A 22,561-nucleotide genomic window follows, 5' to 3' on the forward strand; every position below is an offset into this window, starting at 1 on the left:
GCAACAATGATTTTAGCCCAAAACTGAAAATTGTTTTAATATTTATTGCATAAATTAATAGGACACATGAAAATAAGACATGTTGTAATATATCTTATCAGAGAAATCTGCTTATTATCTTTCACTCTTAATTTGCTGGTAAAATCTGTAAATTCTGTGATCCTTGATGTCACGCAGCAGCTATGCAGATAAATGCAAGCTCCACTAGATGGCAGTAGAGTGGAGGGAAGACTGCATCACTTGCCAGAGCAGCGCTGCAGCGAGGCCACCACCAGGTGGCAACAGGGTAGTAAAACAAGCCGCGTCAAAACCGGGAGAGTAACGTAGTACAAAGGGGAAAATCAACTCAGAGTCAGAGACGTGCCAGAGGGTCAATACCGGACGGAAGCAGAAGTATCAGGACAGAGTCGGGTCAGAGACAAAGCCAAGTCAAGTACCAGAGAGTCCAAACACAAAGGGAAAATACTGAGTCGGAACGGGGGAAAGGGAATGAACAGACACGGGGACAGTCAGGAATCGCAGCAGGACAAATCAGGATATAACCAGAGTCAGCTACTCATGCCGTAGGCAGAAGCTATAAGTGACACCGCCTGCAGGATGCAACAGAGATAAATAGCAAACCTGAGACTGAGGCTGACATGATCAGACCGGGAAAAGGAAGACAGGACTCAAAACCCAGTCTGGATCATGACACGTCAAATCAAATTTTCCCATTACTGAGATAAGAGAGGACAGTTGGTGCTCAAAAGATTGTGTGTAGAGGGGAGGAGCTGTCTCTAGCTCCGCCCTCCATCTACATAGAACATTATGAGCACCAACTGTCATCTCTTATCTCAGTAATGGGAACATCTGACTTCACTTATATAATTTTTACCTGGGTATTGAGAATTTTGAGAATGAAAGATCAGTCCAAGAGGCAGATTTCACTGATAAGATAAATTACAAAGCTTCTGATTTTCACGTGTACTAATGATTTATTAAATAAAAATTTAAACGACGGTTACTCTTTATGTATTAAAAAAAATATTAAAAAAAAATAAAAATTTGTCCCCAGTTGTCCCCCTTTAAGCTAAAAATCACACAGACATTTTCTAAATTTTTTATTTTTTTTTTACTAATTTATTTTGGAGTTCATAACTACCAAGGGCACCCGACTTTGATAGGAGGGGTTATGGTGTAAATCAATGTTGAAAAAAAAAAAGGAAGTAATGGTGATTTAGAGAGGTTTTAATTGTTTTCACGCCTTCCCCTGTACAGGTGAAACATGGAAAATATAATGACGGTTAATCTAATTATCACTTGTAAGGAGGTGATGGCATCACAGGGAATAGAAAAGATCAGCCAGGAGTGCAGCCATCCTAAAGATGAACCCACCCTGGGCCGCCACACGAAGCATCTCCACATATGTATAATACATGTTTTATTGGCATATTACACAGATCTGGATAATCGACATACTTTGTGCTGAGCGGTATTTACACTCCGATTGAATAGGGGAAAAAAAAAGAAAAAAGTCAAATAAAAAACTGGACATGGTACAGGGTAAGAATAAACACATTGAATACATCGGATGACACAAAGGCACCAGCTGGAGAAAAGTAAAGAATGAGAGGTGTAATACAACATCCATCCAGCAGGGGGCGTAGGTTGAAATGAAAAATATAGACCCTGCCCATCACCTATGAAGTCATTAGCCGAGGTGTCATATTAATATTCTACAAAAATTAAAGAGTGACCATCATTTTAATCCCCCCCCCCCCCAGAATTCAATTGTACACGTGGAAGTAAGCAACTTTGTAATATATCTTATCAGAGAAATCTGCTTCTTTCTCCTCCTGGACTGATCTTTCATTCTCAGTTCATGGGTAAAATCTGTATTCAGTGAAGAGAGATATTTAAATGACTGAAATAGGAGATGATAGTTGGTGCTAATGAGGTTCTATGGAGGGGGAGGAGCTACACATTCTATTCAAAAGGCGGTTACAGTTCTACATAGAACTTTATGAGCACCAACTGTCACTTCCTATCTCAGTAATGGGAAAGTCTGTAGTCACCGAAGACACATTTTGCCCAGGAATTGAGATTTTTTAGAATGAAAGATCAGTCCATGAGGAGAAAGAAGCAGATTTCTCTAATACGATTTATTACAAAGTTTCTTATTTTTCGGTGAACTATGGATTTATGAAAAAAAATAAATAAATTAAAAGGATTACTCTTGAAACAGATTCTACAGGATTAGAATAAAACATGGCTTTTTTCTTTCAAAAACAGCACCACACATGTCCACAGGTTGTGTCTGGTATTGCAGCTTCGTACCAGTCACTTCAATGGAACCAAGCTGCGATACCAGGCAAATCCATGGCCAAAACTGGCCGCCTATAAGAGCTTGGCTATAAGGGGTATAAGTGCTGTGTGCCCAATGTGTAACATCAAAGGTCTAGAAGAAGACAATCCAAATTAAAGGGGTTGTCCGGGACTTTAATATTGATGACCTGTCCTTAATATAGGTCACCAATGACCGATCTGTGGAGGTGCGACACTCGGAACCTACGCCGATCAGTTGTTCCCGGTGTTGGCGGTATCTGGAACTGCTCAGTGGCCATTGCCGGAATAGTGACCGTGGCCGGAATCGTGACCGTGGCCGGGTACTGCACATCCATCCCCTATTGATTAGAATAGATGTGCAGTACCCAGCCGCGGCCACTATACAGTCGATGGAGTAGCTCCGTAACTGAGCAGTTTCGGCCAACATCGGGAACATCAGATTGGTGGAGGCGCCAAGTATCGCATTCCCACCGATCAGACATTGATGCCCTATCCTAAGGGTAGGCTATCAGTGATAAAGTAGTGGACAACCCCTTCAACCTTTGGGACCACTGGGTTCTATTTTTTATGGGTTTACTCCCATATGATGATGAACATCATATGGAAGTCATGAGAAGAACCAAGATTAATGATGCCAGACATGGACATGATCACTGAAGATGAAGGAGATGGAAGAACCCTAGTCCGATACTGGGAGGAACCTCCCCATAGAATAAACGGATGACCCAACCTGAGTTGGGGATCCCTTAGTGACCACATTTGCACTCAATATCTAAAGCCGCCACTTTGGTTGTGACGTATGTATGGCAAATTTTCACATTACCGGTGGTGACCAAATCCATCCATCAATGGTAATGTCCAATCACGATACATAGTGTATAGTCTTTTCTCTCCCCGAATTAAAGTTGAAGTTATATAATCTTGAATACCATTGAGGAAACCTAACCAAATGCCATTTTAATACCCTTTGTGCCCCCCACATGGGCCAAATTACATCATGAGAGATTGTGACCACAGTCGAGGATCGTATACATCTGATATTGTATGGAAGAGGAAATTTTGCAGTTTGGTTAGGAAATGAAGGATGCTGAGAGCTGAACGGTGGAGTAAATTGGCATCTTATAAATACAGACTAATGAAATAGACAGATAATCCACATCTAAGAATTCAACCCACCCTCCCCCCATGACCCCGTTACACGTGGCACCACCTACATGGCGCAGCTGCTATGGCACTTACCCACCCATTGCTCTGTTGCATTATTGTCCTTAAATTGAGCATCTCATGGATAGATATATATATACTGGTACATAAAAAAGAGCAAAAATAGCCACTGCCAACTATAATAATCACTTGCGTCCTCCTCTGCAGTCAGCTGAGTCCAGTCACAGGTTCTGGTGTTTATGACCGCAGCATGAGAAACTAGTTCTATATTTAAGACTGAAAGCTTTTGTGCTATTTCTACATAACCTTGCTTGGATGCCGCGTGGCAATGCCGTGGACATTTTTTCCAGACCTCAATGGATCCATGTATCTGGACGAGGAGTGAGGGGAGGGAAGGGAGGAAAGGTCCATTTAATGGCTTTGGTGCTTTAAAAAAAAAAAAGGAGAAGACAAGCCCTTATTTCTCCTTGAAGAGTTCAGAAGCTCTATGTACACGTTAGAAAAGCTAATCTCATTTACTCGTTGGTATAGGACTAAGACGAAAGATGACACAACGTGGATAACGTCAAGGTAAGACTGGCCCTTGAGGAAAGAGAAGATGCTGAATTCAGCTTTGCAGTTCCAGGAAAGCATGAAGATTGTCCTTCATCCAGTTGGTTGGATATGGACAGTTATACCAACGCTTGGGGCTCATCCTTCACAACGTCCGGGATTATTCATAATATTTTTCCGCCTTGAGAACTTGGCAATACATCAACATGGAGAAAATCAAACCAAATACCTGCCAAGATAAGGAGGAGAAACCCAAGTTTACCCACGTGTACTATAATCTCGGTCAAGAAAAATCCTCGGTGGCCTCACTCACCTGTACGATAAGGATACAGATGCCAAAGATCCCAACAGAAGAGATGTTACTCCCGACCCATCGCTTCACTTTCTCATAGCAGGGCTGAAACACAAAGAATGGTACCACTATCAAACAGTGAAATGTTACCTCTTTGGATAAGTTTAGTTGACGGTACCAGAGCAGGTCAAAAGGTCCCTCTGCCAAATAACACATCAGTATTGTAAACCCAGAAGGTCCTTGAGGTCTCCACTGAAAAAGTGAAGACCTCCTGGATTCCCCAAAGATCTGGAAAGAAGGAAGAAGGTTTCCTGTGCATGATGACACCAAGATGTTCCACCATCAGACGGTGCTCCAATGATCGAGCGCCATGATGACACCAAGATGTTCCACCATCAGATGGAGCTCCAATGATCGAGCGCCATGATGACACCAAGATGTTCTACCGTCAGACGGAGCTCCAATGATCGAGCACCATAATGACACCAAGATGTTCCACCATCAGACGGAGCGCCAATGATCGAGCACCATGATGACACCAAGATGTTCCACCATCAGATGGAGCTCCAATGATCGAGCGCTATTATGACACCAAGATGTTCCACCATCAGACGGAGCGCCAATGATCAAGCGCCTTGATGACACCAAGATGTTTCACCATCAGACGGAGCTCCAATGATGGAGCGCCATGATGACACCAAGATGGTCCACCATCAGACGGAGCTCCAATAATTGAGCACCATTATGACACCAAAATGTTCCACCATCAGACGGAGCTCGAATGACTGAGCGCCATAACAACACTAAGATGTTCCACCATCAGACGGAGCTCCAATGATCGAGCGTCATGATGACACTAAGACGTTCCACCATTAGACGGAGCTCCAATGATCGAGCGCCATTCACGGGTGAAATCGGAGCATAGAGGGGGCATCCGATGGGCAAGGCGAGAAAAAAATGATGGACTAAGTAACAGATTTTGCATAACGACCCAAATCATCAAGATCTGCTGCTTTTCTTTCCTGGTTTTTTTTTTACAAAGAGGATGAAAACGCACTTGTTTTGCCTTCAGAAGGAAATTCAGCATTTTACAGCACCAGCAAAGCGAAGGAGATTTCTGATTTTAACCATCAAAAAAAAACTTTTAAGCGTGTGCATGACAATTTTGGAATCTCCTTCCCTTTGCCGGTACTACATTTTTGCAGAAAAAAATAAAAGGTAGCAAAACAAAAAAAAAACGCTGCAAAAAACGTAAGGGTATGTGTGCAGGTTAAATATTTGCAGCAGAAAAATCTGCAAATACTGGAGTGTGTTGGTAGGAAAAACGCTGCTCAAAGTCCGAGCATTTTTGTGTGCGTTTTTTTAATGATTTTTTCTACATTCATTTGAACAGTTAAAAAATGCTGCAAAAACGCTGCAAGAATTGACGTGAAACTGCTTCAAATCTGCAAGGAAAAAAATAAGCATCGTGTGCATGATTCTTCAGAAAATCTGATTCACTGTAAAATGCTGCTTTTTTTAACGTGCCGGAATAAAAAAAATGCAACAAGTTTGCTACAATTGTATCCATCCTTGCAAACATTTTGCTAGGAAAAATAATAATCTGGAGAATTTATTGATACATTGTAGGAAAAAGAGCGTGGGTGCAATCAGCTGCGGCAGGCACATTACAGAACAGACGTGGGCAGCAAACAATAGCGGGCAGGCGGGCAAGCAGGCAGGCAAAATGGTCTGTGTCTTCTAAATGTAGAAACAAATGTGTCCCCAAGACTGAGACAAGACTGGAAATTTCAGACTTTCTGGGCTTAATATATGCAAACCGAGTACTGTAGACGCACAGCGGGTCCAGATCATCTCGTTTAGCGAGAACGGAACATAACAATAAATTAGTTGGCATACATAAGCCGTCATGTTGCTCATCATGTCAGATTGTTCAGACAGTCTGTTTTCTGCTTTGGCAGCGCGATTTTACTACAGATTGTACAGTAACTGCTGGAGGCGAGGACAATGCAACATCGCCAGATTAGAAGGAGGCTCCAAATGTGACGTCCGATCTCATACACTTCTTATATTTGGAGAGGAGGAGTCGCTCATATCTGAAATTGCAGGACCTTCCTTACCAGGGGTGCTGACCTGCAGACATATTGGAGACTCTTTGTGGCATTATGTCTAGTTGATAACCCTAAGAGCCTTCCGTGATGTAATCAGGTGGAACTACTGCAGTGATGTCATCAGGTAGTACTACTGCAGTGATGTCATCAGGTGGTACTACTGCAGTGATGTCATCAGGTGGCACTACTGCAGTGATGTCATCAGGTGGCACTGCTGCAGTGATGTCATCAGGTAGTACTACTGCAGTGATGTCATCAGGTTACTACAGTGATGTCATCAGGTGGCACTACTGCAGTGATGTCATCAGGTGTTACTACTGCAGTGATGCCATCAGGTGGCACTACTGCAGTGATGTCATCAGGTGGTACTACTGCAGTGATGTCATCAGGTAGTATTACTGCAGTGATGTCATCAGGTAGTACTACTGCAGTGATGTCATCAGGTGGTACTACTGCAGTGATGTCATCAGGTGGCACTACTGCAGTGATGTCATTAGGTGGTACTACTGCAGTGATGTCATCAGGTGGTACTACTGCAGTGATGCCATCAGGTGGCACTACTGCAGTGATGTCATCAGGTGGTACTACTGCAGTGATGTCATCAGGTGGTATTACTGCAGTGAGGTCATCAGGTAGTACTACTGCAGTGATGTCATCAGGTGGCACTACTGCAGTGATGTCATCAGGTGGCACTACTGCAGTGATGTCATCAGGTGGTACTACTGCAGTGATGTCATCAGGTGGTACTACTGCAGTGATGTCATCAGGTAGTACTACTGCAGTGATGTCATCAGGTAGTACTACTGCAGTGATGTCATCAGGTGGCACTACTGCAGTGATGTCATCAGGTTACTACAGTGATGTCATCAGGTGGCACTACTGCAGTGATGTCATCAGGTGGTACTACTGCAGTGATGTCATCAGGTGGCACTACTGCAGTGATGTCATCAAGTGGTACTACTGCAGTGATTCCATCAGGTGGTACTACTACAGTGATGTCATCAGGTGGCACTACTGCAGTGATGTCATCAGGTGGTACTACTGCAGTGATGTCATCAGGTGGTACTATTGCAGTGATGTCATCAGGTAGTACTACTGCAGTGATATCATCAGGTAGTATTACTGCAGTGATGTCATCAGGTAGTATTACTGCAGTGATGTCATCAAGTAGTACTACTGCAGTGGTGTCATCAGGTAGTATTACTGCAGTGGTGTCATCAGGTAGTAATACTGCAGTGCTGTCATCAGGTAGTAATACTGCAGTGATGTCATCAGGTGGTACTACTACAAATTTCTATGCATATGCGAAGATGGCAGGTGTCAGATGATACTTATGATATTGCAGTGAAGATTGCACCAGTGAGCAGAGGGACAAAGACAAGTGAGGGCTGGGTGATATTAGATTTTTTAATTATACTGTTAACCCTTCTGGTCCTTTTAATTCTGCTAAATTTGTCTTGAAGTGATTCGCTCATCTCTACCCACTTCATCCAGAAGGTGAAATTTGAGACATTTAAAAGGGGATATGTCATTAATATCAACCCAACAAACCACAAATATGGGCATGCAGGGCTTTTAATTGTAAATCCAGTGCCACCTTTATATAATCTATCTGTTGCTGCATTCCAGAGAAATCAATGTTTTGATAGATTTGCAAATGAGGAGTTAAGTGCTCTGGGCTTGACAGAGCACTTCACGAACCTCTGCCTCATGAGGTTGTTTCCTAGGCCAGCAGAAGCCTCTTTAGCTTGGTTGATAGGTCACTGTCTGCCTGATGTGACACAGAAAGGGACCTATTAATCAAGCTGAAGAGGCTGATGCTGGGCGGAGAAACATCCCAGAAAGGCTGAGGGTTGTGGAAGTGCTCAGTCACACCCAGAACACTTAATTTCTCCTCTGCATTTGAATGAAAATGCTGATTTCCCAGGAATGCAGCAGCAGATAGAAGATATAAAAGTGTCCACTGATTTAGCTTTCAAAGCCCTGCATGTGCTTGACAGCCCATGCTGCGGCTATAACCCCATCTATGTTGGTTGTCACCTAGTTTTCTCAAAAACTGGTATTCATTAATAGAATTTTTCAGAATATCACAAAGGAAGCAGACTCAGAATGTCTGAGTGAAATGTTGTGCTATTATATGATTAAAAACTCAATAAAAAAAAAGGAAAACAAACTATATAAAACACTTGAACAAAGGACGAAGAAAAAAATTCACAATCTGTACTCTGAACACGTAGAGGTGTATTTATCAGAAGGAGCACGAGAAAATCCCCCAGGAATAAAAAAGAGAATCAATCCATAGACAAAACCGCGGCTCACAGAGAATGCTTTCTGGCTCTAATTGCTGCCATACGTGCACCGTGACACCGGCTGTGCAGGCTATTGACACCACTGAGACACATATGGGGCTGGAGATCGCACTGTCTCTCCGGTCAATAAATACATGTTTACAATGATTTATTATTTTATATATATATATATATATATATATATATATATATATATATATATATATATATATATACACACACACACATATATGCATATATATATACAGTACAGACCAAAAGTTTGGACACACCTCATTTAAAGATTTATCTGTATTTTCATGACTATGAAAATTGTACATGCACACTGAAGGCATCAAAACTATGAATTAACACGTGGAATTATATACTTAACAAAAAAGTGTGAAACAACTGAAAATATGTCTTATATTCTAGGTTCACCTTTTGCTTTGATGACTGCTTTGCACACTCTTGGCATTCTCTTGATGAGCTTCAAGAGGTAGTCACTGGGAATGGTCTTCCAACAATCTTGAAGGAGTTCCCAGAGATGCTTAGCACTTGTTGGCCCTTTTGCCTTCACTCTGCGGTCCAGCTCACCCCAAACCATCTCGATTGGGTTCAGGTCTGGTGACTGTGGAGGCCAGGTCATCTGGCGTAGCACCCCATCACTCTCCTTCTTGGTCAAATAGCCCTTACACAGCCTGGTGGTGTGTTTGGGGTCATTGTCCTCTTGAAAAATAAATGATGGTCCAACTAAACGCAAACCGGATGGAATAGCATGCCGCTGCAAGATGCTGTGGTAGCCATGCTGGTTCAGTATGCCTTCAATTTTGAAGACACAGTGGTTGGAATCAAACATCTCCAATTTGGACTCATCAGACCAAAGCACAGATTTCCACTGGTCTAATGTCCATTCCTTGTGTTCTTTAGCCCAAACAAGTCTCTTCTTGTTGTCTGTCCTTAGCAGTGGTTTCCTAGCAGCTATTTTACCATGAAGGCCTGCTGCACAAAGTCTCCTCTTAACAGTTGTTGTAGAGATGTGTCTGCTGCTAGAACTCTGTGTGGCATTGACCTGGTCTCTAATCTGAGCTGCTGTTAACCTGCGATTTCTGAGGCTGGTGACTCTGATAAACTTATCCTCAGAAGCAGAGGTGACTCTTGGTCTTCCTTTCCTGGGGCGGTCCTCATGTGAGCCAGTTTCTTTGTAGCGCTTGATGGTTTTTGCCACAGCACTTGGGGACACTTTCAAAGTTTTCCCAATTTTTCGGACTGACTGACCTTAATTTCTTAAAGTAATGATGGCCACTCGTTTTTCTTTACTTAGCTGCTTTTTTCTTGCCATAATACACATTCTGCACAACACAACTGCTGGTCCCAACCCCATTTATAAGGCAAGAAATCCCACGTATTAAACCTGACAGGGCACACCTGTGAAGTGAAAACCATTCCCGGTGACTACCTCTTGAAGCTCATCAAGAGAATGCCAAGAGTGTGTGTCACAGATCCCTTCTCCGTGGTGTCACTTATTCATCACGTGCCTGCTCTCACACGTGACTTGGGGTTGTGCTTGCAAGGGTTAATCCATCTCCCCTCTCTCAGTCCAGCATTCAACCTCTGTCCTATGCTGTAATGGGAGCATAAATCACACACCGACCCAGGCCACACACCCGCTCATGCACGCTGCCACCACTCATCGAATACACGGACGATGAGTCCCAGAAAATAATAATATTAATAAAAGTATGTCTATTCCTCATAAGGCTCACACACCTTGGGCTATGGAGTCTTTTAGAACATTCAAGGTTCAACTTGTTAAAGTTTTATACTTTAATAACAAAAGGTTCAATGCTTACAATAAGAAAAAGGTATAAAAATATGATAATAAAAAGACATACAACTTATGCAAAACAGTATAAAATAAACACGAGAAACTTACAGAAATTATCTAACTGGTAGTTGCTTTCTGCTCCCTGAGGGTAGGACGGATGTAGATTGGATCACACCAGCTTCTCAGGCTGCCCTCACATGTGAACACAATTCTCTGTCTGCAGCCTAAATTTATAACTTTGGTCTGGAGGTCAGGTTTCTAGACCGACCCCTCAGGTCAATATCATAACTGCTGCCTGTTTGATTGGGCCACGGCCGCGCCCCCAATGAATACACTATTTTCTCTTGCGATACTTGTGAAAAGGTTCTCAGGAATAGCTGCCCTCCGACCGCAATTAGCATCTCCCCTCCCAAGCACTAGGGGGTGCCAAATGTTCCCTTTCTTCTCGGCCCTAGCTAGACCTCCTGGTGAGATAGGGAGACACAATGTCTACTAATCCCAAGGAAGTACCTGTTAACACCTAGGTGCGACTTGCCTTCAGGACAGATGTTACATTATCACTAGTCACACATATAACCCTAGACATATGTCACTACACACATATATATATATATATATATATATATATATACAGTATATATATATATATATATATATATATATATATATATATATATACACACACACATATTTTACCACACCCCCCTCCTTATGAACGTGCATGGGGGTTGACTTACAGGTCAGCTCCCGAGCACGTATCTGGTTCTGCCCCATCTTGGCGAGAAAGGCCATCAGCATTGCCATGATCAACGCCCTTCTTGTGCTGAATTGTGAAATCCTATTGCTGAAGTATCAGACTCCATCTAAGCAATTTCCCATTGTCCCCAACTACTCTGTTGAGCCAACTCAATGGGTTATGATCTGTGATCACGGTGAAGTTGCGCCCATAGAGGTATGGTTGCAGCTTCTGCAGAGCCGACACAATTGCCAAACATTCTTTTTCAATGGTGGCTTAAGCCCCTTCTCTGGACAGGAGTTTCCTGCTTAGGTACAGAATTGGGTGTTCCTCTCCTTGTTGGTTCACCTGGCTGAGAACTGCACCTAGCCCATAGGTGCTGGCATCTTTCTGCACTACAAACCAGCGAGTGAAATCTGGGGCCTGCAGGACGGGTGAACTAACCAATGCCGACTTTAGGGCAGAAAATGATTCCTCACACTGAGGACTCCAGGAGACAATTTTAGGAAGTCTCTTCCTGGTCAGATCAGTTAACGGTTTGGCCAGAGCACTGTAGTTTGGTACAAACCTCCTATAGTAGCCAGCCGTACCCAGGAAGGACAGTACCTGCTTCTTGGTTCGTGGGGTGGTCCAGGCTGTAATGGCTTCTACCTTCCCTGGCTCAGGTTTTAGCAGTCCTCCCCCCACCCGGTGTCCTAGGTACTGTACTTCCCGCATGGCTACCTGACACTTTCCTGGCTTAATAGTAAGACCTGCAGTTTTAAGCTTTTGCAACACCTGCGAAAGATGTACGAGGTGTTCCTCCCAAGAATCACTAAAGATGGCTATATCATCAAGATAAGCGACGGCAAAACCATCACATCCTTCCAATAAGTGATTGACCAACCTCTGGAAGGTCGCAGGGGCATTCTTCATACCAAAGGGCATCACCAGAAACTCAAACAGCCCGAATGGCGTTATAAGGGCAGACCTCTCCTGAGCTTCTCTGGTCAGGGGTATCTGCCAGTATCCCCTACTCAGGTCCATGATGGTAAGGTACGCTGCTTTAGCTAGCTGCTCTAACAGCTCATCTATCCTCGGCATGGGGTAGACCTCACATGTAGTCAGTACATTTAATTTCCTGTAGTCTACACAGAGCCGGGTAGTACGGTCCTTTTTTGGGACAAGGACCACAGGCGAGGCCCAGGCACTCTGGGATTTTTGTATCACCTTGAGTTTCAGCATCTCCTCTACCTGTTCCCTCATGTGTGCCTTCACCTCTGCTGACACACGGTATGCAGACTGCCGTACTGGGGGATTAGTACCAGTGTCCACATGGTGAACTGCTAAGTGTGTCCTCCCAGGCTCCCCTGTGAAGACTTCGGTGAACTCGCTGAGCGCCCCCATCAGCTCAGACCTCTGACTGTGGGATAGCTCAGGGTTAAACTCTGCTGACTCCAGGGACTCCATGTACTGAGTCCTGGCCCCCACATCCAGTAACAGATCAGCCTCACCCTCTTCAGGCAGGCTACAGACAGGTAAGACACAGGCCTCCCTGGCATGATGAGCCTTCAACATATTTACATGAAACACTTTCTGACGCTTTGCCTGCTCATCTAGTGTCACCACATAATTAACATCATTCAGCCGCTTATGTACCGTATATGGTCCCTCCCATGCGGCCTGCAATTTATTCTGTAACATAGGGACCAACACCCAAACCTTCTGTCCTTCCTCGTAGGCCCTCAGTCTGGCATTACGGTCGTACCAGACCTTCAGGTTGATTTGGGCCTGGGTCATGTTCTCATGGGCCAGGTTGCTCAGTTTTTGCATTCTCTCTCTAAGCCGCAGTACATATTCGACCACTGAGACTCCAGTAGTTCTGGGGTCGTCCTCCCAATCAAATCAAGTGCCCCCCTGACCCTGCTCCCATAAACCAGTTCAAAGGGGGAGAATCCAGTAGACGCCTGGGGTACCTCTCTGTAGGCAAACAACAGATGAGGGAGGTACCGCTCCCAGTCTCTCCCTTCAGTCTCCACCAGCATTTTGAGCATTTGCTTTAATGTTCCATTAAAACGCTCGCAGAGTCCGTTGGCATAGCCCCCAACCGTCCCTCATTGTGCGGGACTGTCCCGGTTTTGAGCCTTTGCCCTGCTGTCCAGCACGGGACGCTCTGATCCCGCAGACAGCAGGACCGACACGTACCCTTGTGTTAAGCCATGCCCCGGGCCCTTAGCCTTCCGTATGGCTGCCTGCTTTCTGTGCACAGGACCTGTGATGAGGTCACAGGAGGGGAGGAGTCAGGGGGTCACATGATCGGGACCTCCGTGGATTGCAGGACTCGGCTGCCTGTGATGGTTGCCAACTTGCCACATGGTGCTGCAGCTGCAGGATAAGTTAAGTAATGCCTTGTGTGGGGTCAGGAGGTGTACAGTGTGGATGTAGCAGAGCCGTGTGTACGAGGTGTATGGAGCGGAGCCGTGTGTGTACGAGGTGTATGGAGCGGAGCCGTGTGTGTACGAGGTGTATGGAGCGGAGCCGTGTGTGTGTGAGGTGTATGGAGCGGAGCCGTGTGTGTATGAGGTGTATGGAGCGGAGCTAAATGTGTACGAGGTGTACGGAGCGGAGCTAAATGTGTACGAGGTGTACGGAGCAGAGCCGTGTGTGTATGAGGTGTATGGAGCGCATCCGTGTGTGCAAAGTGTACGGAGCGCAGCCGCGTGTGTAGGAGTAGCTATGTGTGGCCATTATATGGTACGAAGTATCATGTGCGGCCAATATACAGTATGGAGCATCATGTGCGGTCATTATACAGTATGGAGCATCATGTGTGGTCATTATACAGAATGGAGCATCATGTGGGGCCATTATACAGTATGGAGCATCATGTGCGGTCATTATACAGTATTGAGCATCATGTGGGGTCATTATACAGTATGGAGCATCATGTGCAGCCAATATACAGTATGGAGCATCATGTGCAGTCAATATACAGTATGGAGCATCATGTGCAGCCAATATACAGTATGGAGCATCATGTGCGGTCAATATACAGTATGGAGCATCATGTGTGGTCATTATACAGTATGGAGCATCATGTGTGGTCATTATACAGTATGGAGCATCATGTGTGGTCATTATACAAAATGGAGCATCATGTGGGGCCATTATACATAATGGAGCATCATGTCCGGTCATTATACAGTATTGAGCATCATGTGGGGCCATTATACAGTATGGAGCATCATGTGCAGCCAATATAAAGTATGGAGCATCATGTGCAGCCAATATACAGTGTGGAGCATCATGTGCATCCAATATACAGTATGGAGCATCATGTGTGGTCATTATACAGTATGGAGCATCATGTGTGGTCATTATACAGTATGGAGCATCATGTGTGGTCATTATACAGAATGGAGCATCATGTGGGGCCATTATACAGTATGGAGCATCATGTCCGGTCATTATACAGTATTGAGCATCATGTGGGGCCACTATACAGTATGGAGCATCATGTGCAGCCAATATAAAGTATGGAGCATCATGTGCAGCCAATATACAGTATGGAGCATCATGTGCATCCAATATACAGTATGGAGCATCATGTGCGGTCATTATACAGTATGGAGCATCATGTGCGGTCATTATACAGTATGGAGCATCCTGTGCAGTCATTATACAGTATGGAGCATCCTGTGTGGTCATTATACAGTATGGAGCATCATGTGCGGCCATTATACAGTATGGAGCATCATGTGCGGTCATTATACAGTATGGAGCATCCTGTGTAGTCATTATACAGTATGGAGCATCATGTGCGGCCATTATACAGTATGGAGCATCATGTGCGGTCATTATACAGTATGGAGCATCATGTGCGGTCATTATACAGTATGGAGCATCATGTGCGGTCATCATACAGTATGGAGCATCATGTGCGGTCATTATACAGTATGGAGCATCATGTGCGGTCATTATACAGTAGGGAGCATCATGTGCGGTCATTATACAGTATGGAACATCATGTGCGGTCATTATACAGTATGGAGCATCATGTGTGGCCATTATACAGTATGGAGAATCATGTGTGGTCATCATACAGTATGGAGCATCATGTGTGGCCATTATACAGTATGGAGCACTGTGTGGCCATATTTTTTTGTTTATAATTATTGTATATGAAACTGTGATCAGCAGTGCTAATGGGTGTGGTTGGGACGTGGATATGGGTGTGACTAATTATGAATGGGTGTGGTCAGAGGCGTGGCCTAAAATTTGCCGCGCCGCAAACTTTGTCCCTCTTTCCCATCTTCAAAAGTTGGGAGGTATGCCGTTGGTTTGGGGATGATAGGCGCTGGCCACAAAATTCTGTACTTGTATCCTTTCACAGAGGCTTTCCATCAGATCAGACATGAACTGGGTTCCCTGATCGGTCAACATTTCCCTGGGGAAACCCACATGAGAGAACACAGTCGGTAACGCATCCGCCACTTTGTCTGCTCGGATGGAGGACAGTGCCACAGCTTCCGGGTATCGGGTAGCATAGTCCACCACTGTGAGGATGTACTTTTTCCCAGAGCTGCTAGGGATTGCAAGTGGCCCTATGATATCCACAGCCACTCTCCGGAAAGGTTCATCGATCACTGGCAGTGGTATCAATGGAGCTTTCTGTATATTCCCGGACTTCTCACCTCTCTGACAAACTACACATGATAGGCAGTAATTGGCAATATCTGTCCCCATTATGGGCCAATAGAAGTTATGTGTCAGGCGAGCTTTATTCTTTTGTATTCCAAGGTGTCCGGCCAAAGGAATTTCATGGGCAATTCTCAATAATTGTTCCCTAAATGGATAAGGGACGATCAGCCGCCTTTCATAGTCCCAAGATTCTGTAGTATCCGTGGGGATAGTCTCTGTATACAGTCTGCCCTGGTCCCAGTATACGCTCTCTCTCTGTCAGAAGCAGCAGGGGGTCGGTCTGCAAGACATCTGAGCTCCTCCAGACTGACATCTGTCTGCAGGGCCTCCTGGAAGCTCTGACGGTCAGCCTGCAGGCCCTGGCCTAGTGTGACTGCCAGGCACTGGTCTGAAGCTGAGTTTTCAGTGTCTGTTATCAGGGACCTTGGTGGGTCTGCCATGTATGGAGGCTCCGGGACCACAGTATGGGCCTCCTGTCCTGGCAGTTCTGTCTGAGACTCATCCTCTAATCTCTGGGCCTGAGTCTGAGCCGCAGCCTGACTCCGGGTCACAGCTGCCACATAATTACAGTCCTGTGCATTGGGACATTTTCCCTCCTCGCACGGGATCTCAGGTGGGTCTCCTTCTTCCACCTTCTCTGCATCATTTACTTGCAAGGGAGGAACATAGTGGGACACCATCCTCCCCAGGTCCGTGCCTAGCAACACATTGGTGGGAATAGCCACTTCTCTCAGTCCTTTCACTGCTCCCCAGTCCCGGTACACACGGGCCATGGGCACGGCAGGGCTGACCCCTCCAATCCCGGTTATAGACATAGTCCTTCCTGGTATGATATCGGCAGGGGTTATTGTAGCGCCCCCACTGCCGCAGGGCCGAGGGGTACCCGGTACCGGGCCTCTGAGTCTCTGTTCTGGGGTTGTCACGGTGGCTAGACCCGGTCCGTGACCCTGCTGAGGGGCGTACAATGAAAAGGTGATGGTATGGTGCTGATGTTATGGTGCAGTGTAGTGCCGGTCGCGGTCAATAACGAGGACACCAGGTTGCAGTCTCTTTACCTCTTTACTGAAGGCTTCTGAGTCCTCAATCCGGAATACGGTTAACCGGGCTGCGCAAGTCCGGCCGGTCCAATGGCACCTCCAGAGTTCCCTTTGCAGGTGGAAATCTGTGCCTACCTTCCTGCGCTTGTGTGTTGTGGTCCTCCCCTGCTGTGCTTACGGGATAGTCCCCACAACTGTTGTGTCTGTTTCTCGTGTTCCCTCACAAGTCGATTCTGATGTTCTCCCTCTACGTCCCCCTGATCTTACGGTTAGGACGCACCCGTATGACGGGGAGGCTCGGAGCTCTTCCGGGACTCCAGCGTCGCCCCACTCCTGTTGTTACCCCCCTGTGTCTTCCTGGGTCTGGGTGAGACAGCCCGCCTGTAACTGACTGTCCTGCCGTAGGTTTGAAGTTTGGCTTGGAGCTCTATACTTCCTCGGCGTTCCGGCCACCGGTTATGCGCCTCAATAGGATGTTGCCTCGTCTTACAGCACGACTCCTACTGGTATTCTCCTTGTTGCGTTGATCTCGTTTCTCACTCAGCACAATAAACCTTGCTTCTTGTCCTTTCTTGGGGTACCGCCGCTATATCGTGCAGGCACAGTCCCGTAACGTACTCTCTGGTTGCTAGGCCTCTGTCAGGATCCCACCCCTGACAGGGACCCCTCTGAATCTTCCCCTACAACACCCTCTGCCACAAGGTGTTGCCTGGTTCCAACCCAGTCAGCTTTTCTTTCTAACTTCCTGCCTAACCCCCAGTTTTACCAGATTGTGAGGAGTGGCCTAATAAATAGAACCCTTAGCTCCCCCTGGAGGCCAGACTGTGAAATGTATTGGTGTCTGTGATACCTGGTCAGATGAACTCCTTCAGTGCCATCAGACGTACCATAGCCCCCCTTAGCGGCGGAGCAACAGTACTGCAACGACCAGGACTCTGGGGCGCTGCACTCCCCCCCGGTTAAATCCAGTACTCCTGGACTGGGAAGAAAACAACAATACATGTCAGCAAAAAGACATACAATTTTGAAAATGCAAGTACTAGTAAACTTTTTAACAGAGCTTCCCTTTATGGGAGGTGAGGACACTTGAACGTTACAAACATGGTTAAATACTTTCAATAACAGACTATAAATAACTTCTCTTACCCAACCGGGTATTCTACTAAGTGCAAAATCTTTGAACAATAATTTAACATTGCCTTTAAGGACGTACTCGCTAAATCCACTAAAGACCTTCTTATAAGACATTATAAGGCTACTTAACGTTTTTGCATTCTCCTACTTTACGTCTGCAGGACCGCCTGTCCTAACTGCTCCAGACCTACTGCCTCTCCTTTCTGTACAGGACCGCCCCTTTCCGCCCGGGCCTACTGTCCCTCCACTACTATACACAGTATAGAACATATCATTTTTCTTTCAGTTCAAGATCACTGAGCCATCTCTGTATGGCTCCTAGGAGGACTCACTAACTAACCCCGTACGGGTTCACTTCCTGTCCTCGTTCTTCTATCAACATCATTAAACATTTCTTACAATCAACTAGTTAGTTACATTCAACTTTCACATATCAGCATTAGTACTTTCTCTTTTAGAGCATCATCATTCTCTAAGTACTATCAATGAACATCCCCTTTAAGAGGGGACCAAGTCTCTATGAGGTAGTGCAACTTCTCAAGCTGCAAGTCTGTTCGCAATAAGGACTCCAGTAATGTTTTCAAAAGCAGTATCTTCGCAAAGTGTCCTTTCTTTATGTAAAACCAGTAGAGAGCACCTTTAAGAAGGTGCAAACTATTTACAAAGTCAGTTTTTGAATCATTCACCGTCCATGATTCGGCAGTCTCTTGATAACTGAAGCAACAAGTAGAAAACAAACAAAAACAATAGGGATCCCGGGTCAACAAAGGGATCCCTTTAAGAATAACCCTAGACGGGTTTTAGCAGCAAAACAGTGAAAACAATTAACTATGTACATTCAATAAAGCATTCTTGCTTACTCTGATTGTGGCTGTGCAGGGGGTGGTCTCTGATCTGCGGCCGATGCGGTATCAGGACCGGTGGTTGATCTCTCAGGTGCCGTCAGATCACCCGGTGTCTGGATCTGAAGGCTAACCCTGTTTGCAAGTTCGGTAGCCGCCACAAGGCGGACGGTGGTGAGAGTAACAAGATCTGTCAAGCCCGGATCGGTCATGGTCGGGGCAACAGGTGACGCTCCTTCAGGCTCACAGCGTTGGACATTCCGAGCGCACCACCCTTGCGCACTCCGGTGGCGGGTGTAGGTCACCTGATCCCCCCGTTGCAATGGGTCACCATATTGGTTACAGCAGGGAGTTTTCACATTATAACTAGTAACGAAGACGTCAGTCGGTAGTCCCGGTTCCTGTATGGAGCCCCAACCCCTCTTCGGGTGGAAGGCCAGCACAGTTCCCCGCTTTACCACGTCTTTCCTGCCGTGCGCAGACTTCCTGCGTTGCGTTTGTGGCGTGTCAGGTTGTTCCGTCTCGTCTCGGTGTCTCCAATGCAGGATTAAACATTGTTTATACTGTTCCCAAGTGAGCACAGCAAGGGTGAGGCCGTCCTCCCGGGCTCCATCTGGCCCGGTCCAGGGGGTGTCCCACCGGAGGACCACCCTGTCTGGGCCCACGTCTATGGGTTCTCCCATCTTGGTCGGTAGTGGAGGTACCAGCTTCCCCATCGCGTCGGGGGTGAGGATCACCCGCTCCACCGAGAAGAAACAGTTATTGCTGGGGTGAGGAGCGGTCACGGGAGCGGGATCGGTCAGGAGAGCTGGATCGGTCAGGGGAGCAGAATCGGCCGGGGGAGTAGGGGCGCCGTCCATACCTGCGCCTGATGTGATTCCACCGGTCGATCTGTTCCGTTGACGAGGACACTGGAATCGGCTGCAGCCCGGACCGCGGCTCCTCCGAGGTGGCCTCCTGATGTGGCTCCGCCCTCCATGGCTCCGTGGTGGGGATAGGTAGGCTCGGCTCCTCCGTCGGCGGCTCCCAGGAGTCCAGATCCTTCACCGGCGGTGGACGCGAGTCCGCCTCTGGTGGGTGAGGGCAAGCCGGGCTCACTTCGCCGCTGCTCAGGCACTTGCTGATCGTCATCGCTGTCCGGCATTCGGCGGCAACGCATGCACCTGGCTCCGCCATGTCTCCGAGTTCGAGCTCCTCCTTCACCTCGTTCCCGCCGTTCCAAATCAAGGGGCGGTTCTCCTCTGCTGCTGGGCAAGTCGTCATCTCGCAGCAGAAGTCGGAGGGGGCGGTCGCTACTTCTGGCGCCGCTTTGGTAGTCTCCTCCCATGGCACGCCCTTCTCCCTCTGCGCTCCCTGTGGCGCTGCAATGGCGGCGGGTTTTGGCGGGAACTTTTGGCGGCAAGTAGCAATACACAGTCCCTGCAATAAGTCACAGTCCAAGTATAATAAATCACAGTTCCAAGGCACACATGACCCGATTCTTCAGGCTTAAGTAGATCCTGTTCGTAACGCCAAGTTGTAGCGCCCCCACTGCCGCAGGGCCGAGGGGTACCCGGTACCGGGCCTCTGAGTCTCTGTTCTGGGGTTGTCACGGTGGCTAGACCCGGTCCGTGACCCTGCTGAGGGGCGTACAATGAAAAGGTGATGGTATGGTGCTGATGTTATGGTGCGGTGTAGTGCCGGTCGCGGTCAATAACGAGGACACCAGGTTGCAGTCTCTTTACCTCTTTACTGAAGGCTTCTGAGTCCTCAATCCGGAATACGGTTAACCGGGCTGCGCAAGTCCGGCCGGTCCGATGGCACCTCCAGAGTTCCCTTTGCAGGTGGAAATCTGTGCCTACCTTCCTGCGCTTGTGTGTTGTGGTCCTCCCCTGCTGTGCTTACGGGATAGTCCCCACAACTGTTGTGTCTGTTTCTCGTGTTCCCTCACAAGTCGATTCTGATGTTCTCCCTCTACGTCCCCCTGATCTTACGGTTAGGACGCACCTGTATGACGGGGAGGCTCGGAGCTCTTCCGGGACTCCAGCGTCGCCCCACTCCTGTTGTTACCCCCCTGTGTCTTCCTGGGTCTGGGTGAGACAGCCCGCCTGTAACTGACTGTCCTGCCGTAGGTTTGAAGTTTGGCTTGGAGCTCTATACTTCCTCGGCGTTCCGGCCACCGGTTATGCGCCTCAATAGGATGTTGCCTCGTCTTACAGCACGACTCCTACTGGTATTCTCCTTGTTGCGTTGATCTCGTTTCTCACTCAGCACAATAAACCTCGCTTCTTGTCCTTTCTTGGGGTACCGCCGCTATATCGTGCAGGCACGGTCCCGTAACGTTCTCTCTGGTTGCTAGGCCTCTGTCAGGATCCCACCCCTGACAGGGACCCCTCTGAATCTTCCCCTACAACACCCTCTGCCACAAGGTGTTGCCTGGTTCCAACCCAGTCAGCTTTTCTTTCTAACTTCCTGCCTAACCCCCAGTTTTACCAGATTGTGAGGAGTGGCCTAATAAATAGAACCCTTAGCTCCCCCTGGAGGCCAGACTGTGAAATGTATTGGTGTCTGTGATACCTGGTCAGATGAACTCCTTCAGTGCCATCAGACGTACCATAGCCCCCCTTAGCGGCGGAGCAAAAGTACTGCAACGACCAGGACTCTGGGGCGCTGCACTATCATGGCTGGACGCACCAGGGTCACCTCTGCCCCAGTGTCTCTGAGACCAATGGTGACTTTATTGCCAACAGTGACAGATTGACAGTTCTCATTCGCCCTCGCATCAGAGCCGGCTACAAAGAGGACAGACGGTGGGGGCACAGACGGCTTTGTGGTGGTAGTTGGGTGTTTCTCCCTATCAGGGCAGACAGCGCTAACATGTCCCACTTTGTTGCAGGAGAAGCACCAATGTCTATTCCCCGGGGCCCCATAGAAGGTGGGCTTGGACAGCACTGGTGATTGGCCGGCAGAGGGAGAAGGGTCCCCGTTTGGCTTAGCTCCCCTCCTGCTGAATCCCGATGGCTTCCGCACCTCAGGCATCCTGTTAGCCACATAGCAGTCCGCAATCCTTGCAGCCTGATCCGCAGTTTGTGGCTCCCGATCACACACAAATTGTCGTACATCCGTGTCTTTGAACAGTAAAACAATGTACCACAACTCCAGAGTCTGCTAAATCTTTCTGAAGGTCTTTTGCAGTCAAGTGGGGGTTCTTATTTGCGTCTCTTGCAATCCTATCAACAGCTCTCACTAAAATTTAACTTGGTCTTCCAGACCTTATCTTGACCTCCACTGTTCCTGGTAACTGCCATTTCTTAATTACATTTCGAACTGGGGAAAGGGCAACTTGAAAACGCTTTGCTATCTTCTTATAGCCTTCTCCTGCTTTGTGGGCCTCCACTATTTTAATTTTCAGAATGCTCGGCAGCTGCTTAGAAGAACCCATGGCTGCTGTGTTTTGGCACAAGGTTAGAGGAGGCTGGAATTTTATAAAGAAAGGAAATTTGTATCACCTGGCCTTTCCTAATGATGATAGTGAACAAGCCAAAACCCTGACAGGATAATTAAGGTCTGAAACCTTGGTCTTAAGGCCCCGT

At 47.0% G+C, this 22,561-nt stretch overlaps 1 protein-coding gene across 3 annotated transcripts in view; it reads right to left on the bottom strand.

Annotated features, from left to right (window-relative positions):
* Positions 1–1,211: 1,211 nt before the first annotated feature.
* Positions 1,212–22,561, bottom strand: part of LOC143770288 (tetraspanin-4-like) — a 113,603-nt gene continuing 92,253 nt past the window's right edge. For 2 of the 3 annotated variants that reach the window (XM_077259773.1, XM_077259770.1), the window contains 2 exons: positions 4,355–4,438; positions 1,408–4,270 (listed from right to left, as the gene is read on the bottom strand). In XM_077259773.1, coding sequence (XP_077115888.1) covers positions 4,202–4,270; positions 4,355–4,438 — 153 coding nt within the window. In that variant the 3' untranslated portion in view covers positions 1,408–4,201. Of the gene's footprint in view, positions 4,271–4,354; positions 4,439–22,561 lie in introns of all 3 variants that reach the window. The other variant, XM_077259772.1, reaches the window with a different exon arrangement.

Source organism: Ranitomeya variabilis, chromosome 4 (assembly GCF_051348905.1).
Source record: "Ranitomeya variabilis isolate aRanVar5 chromosome 4, aRanVar5.hap1, whole genome shotgun sequence".
NCBI lineage: Eukaryota > Metazoa > Chordata > Amphibia > Anura > Dendrobatidae > Ranitomeya > Ranitomeya variabilis.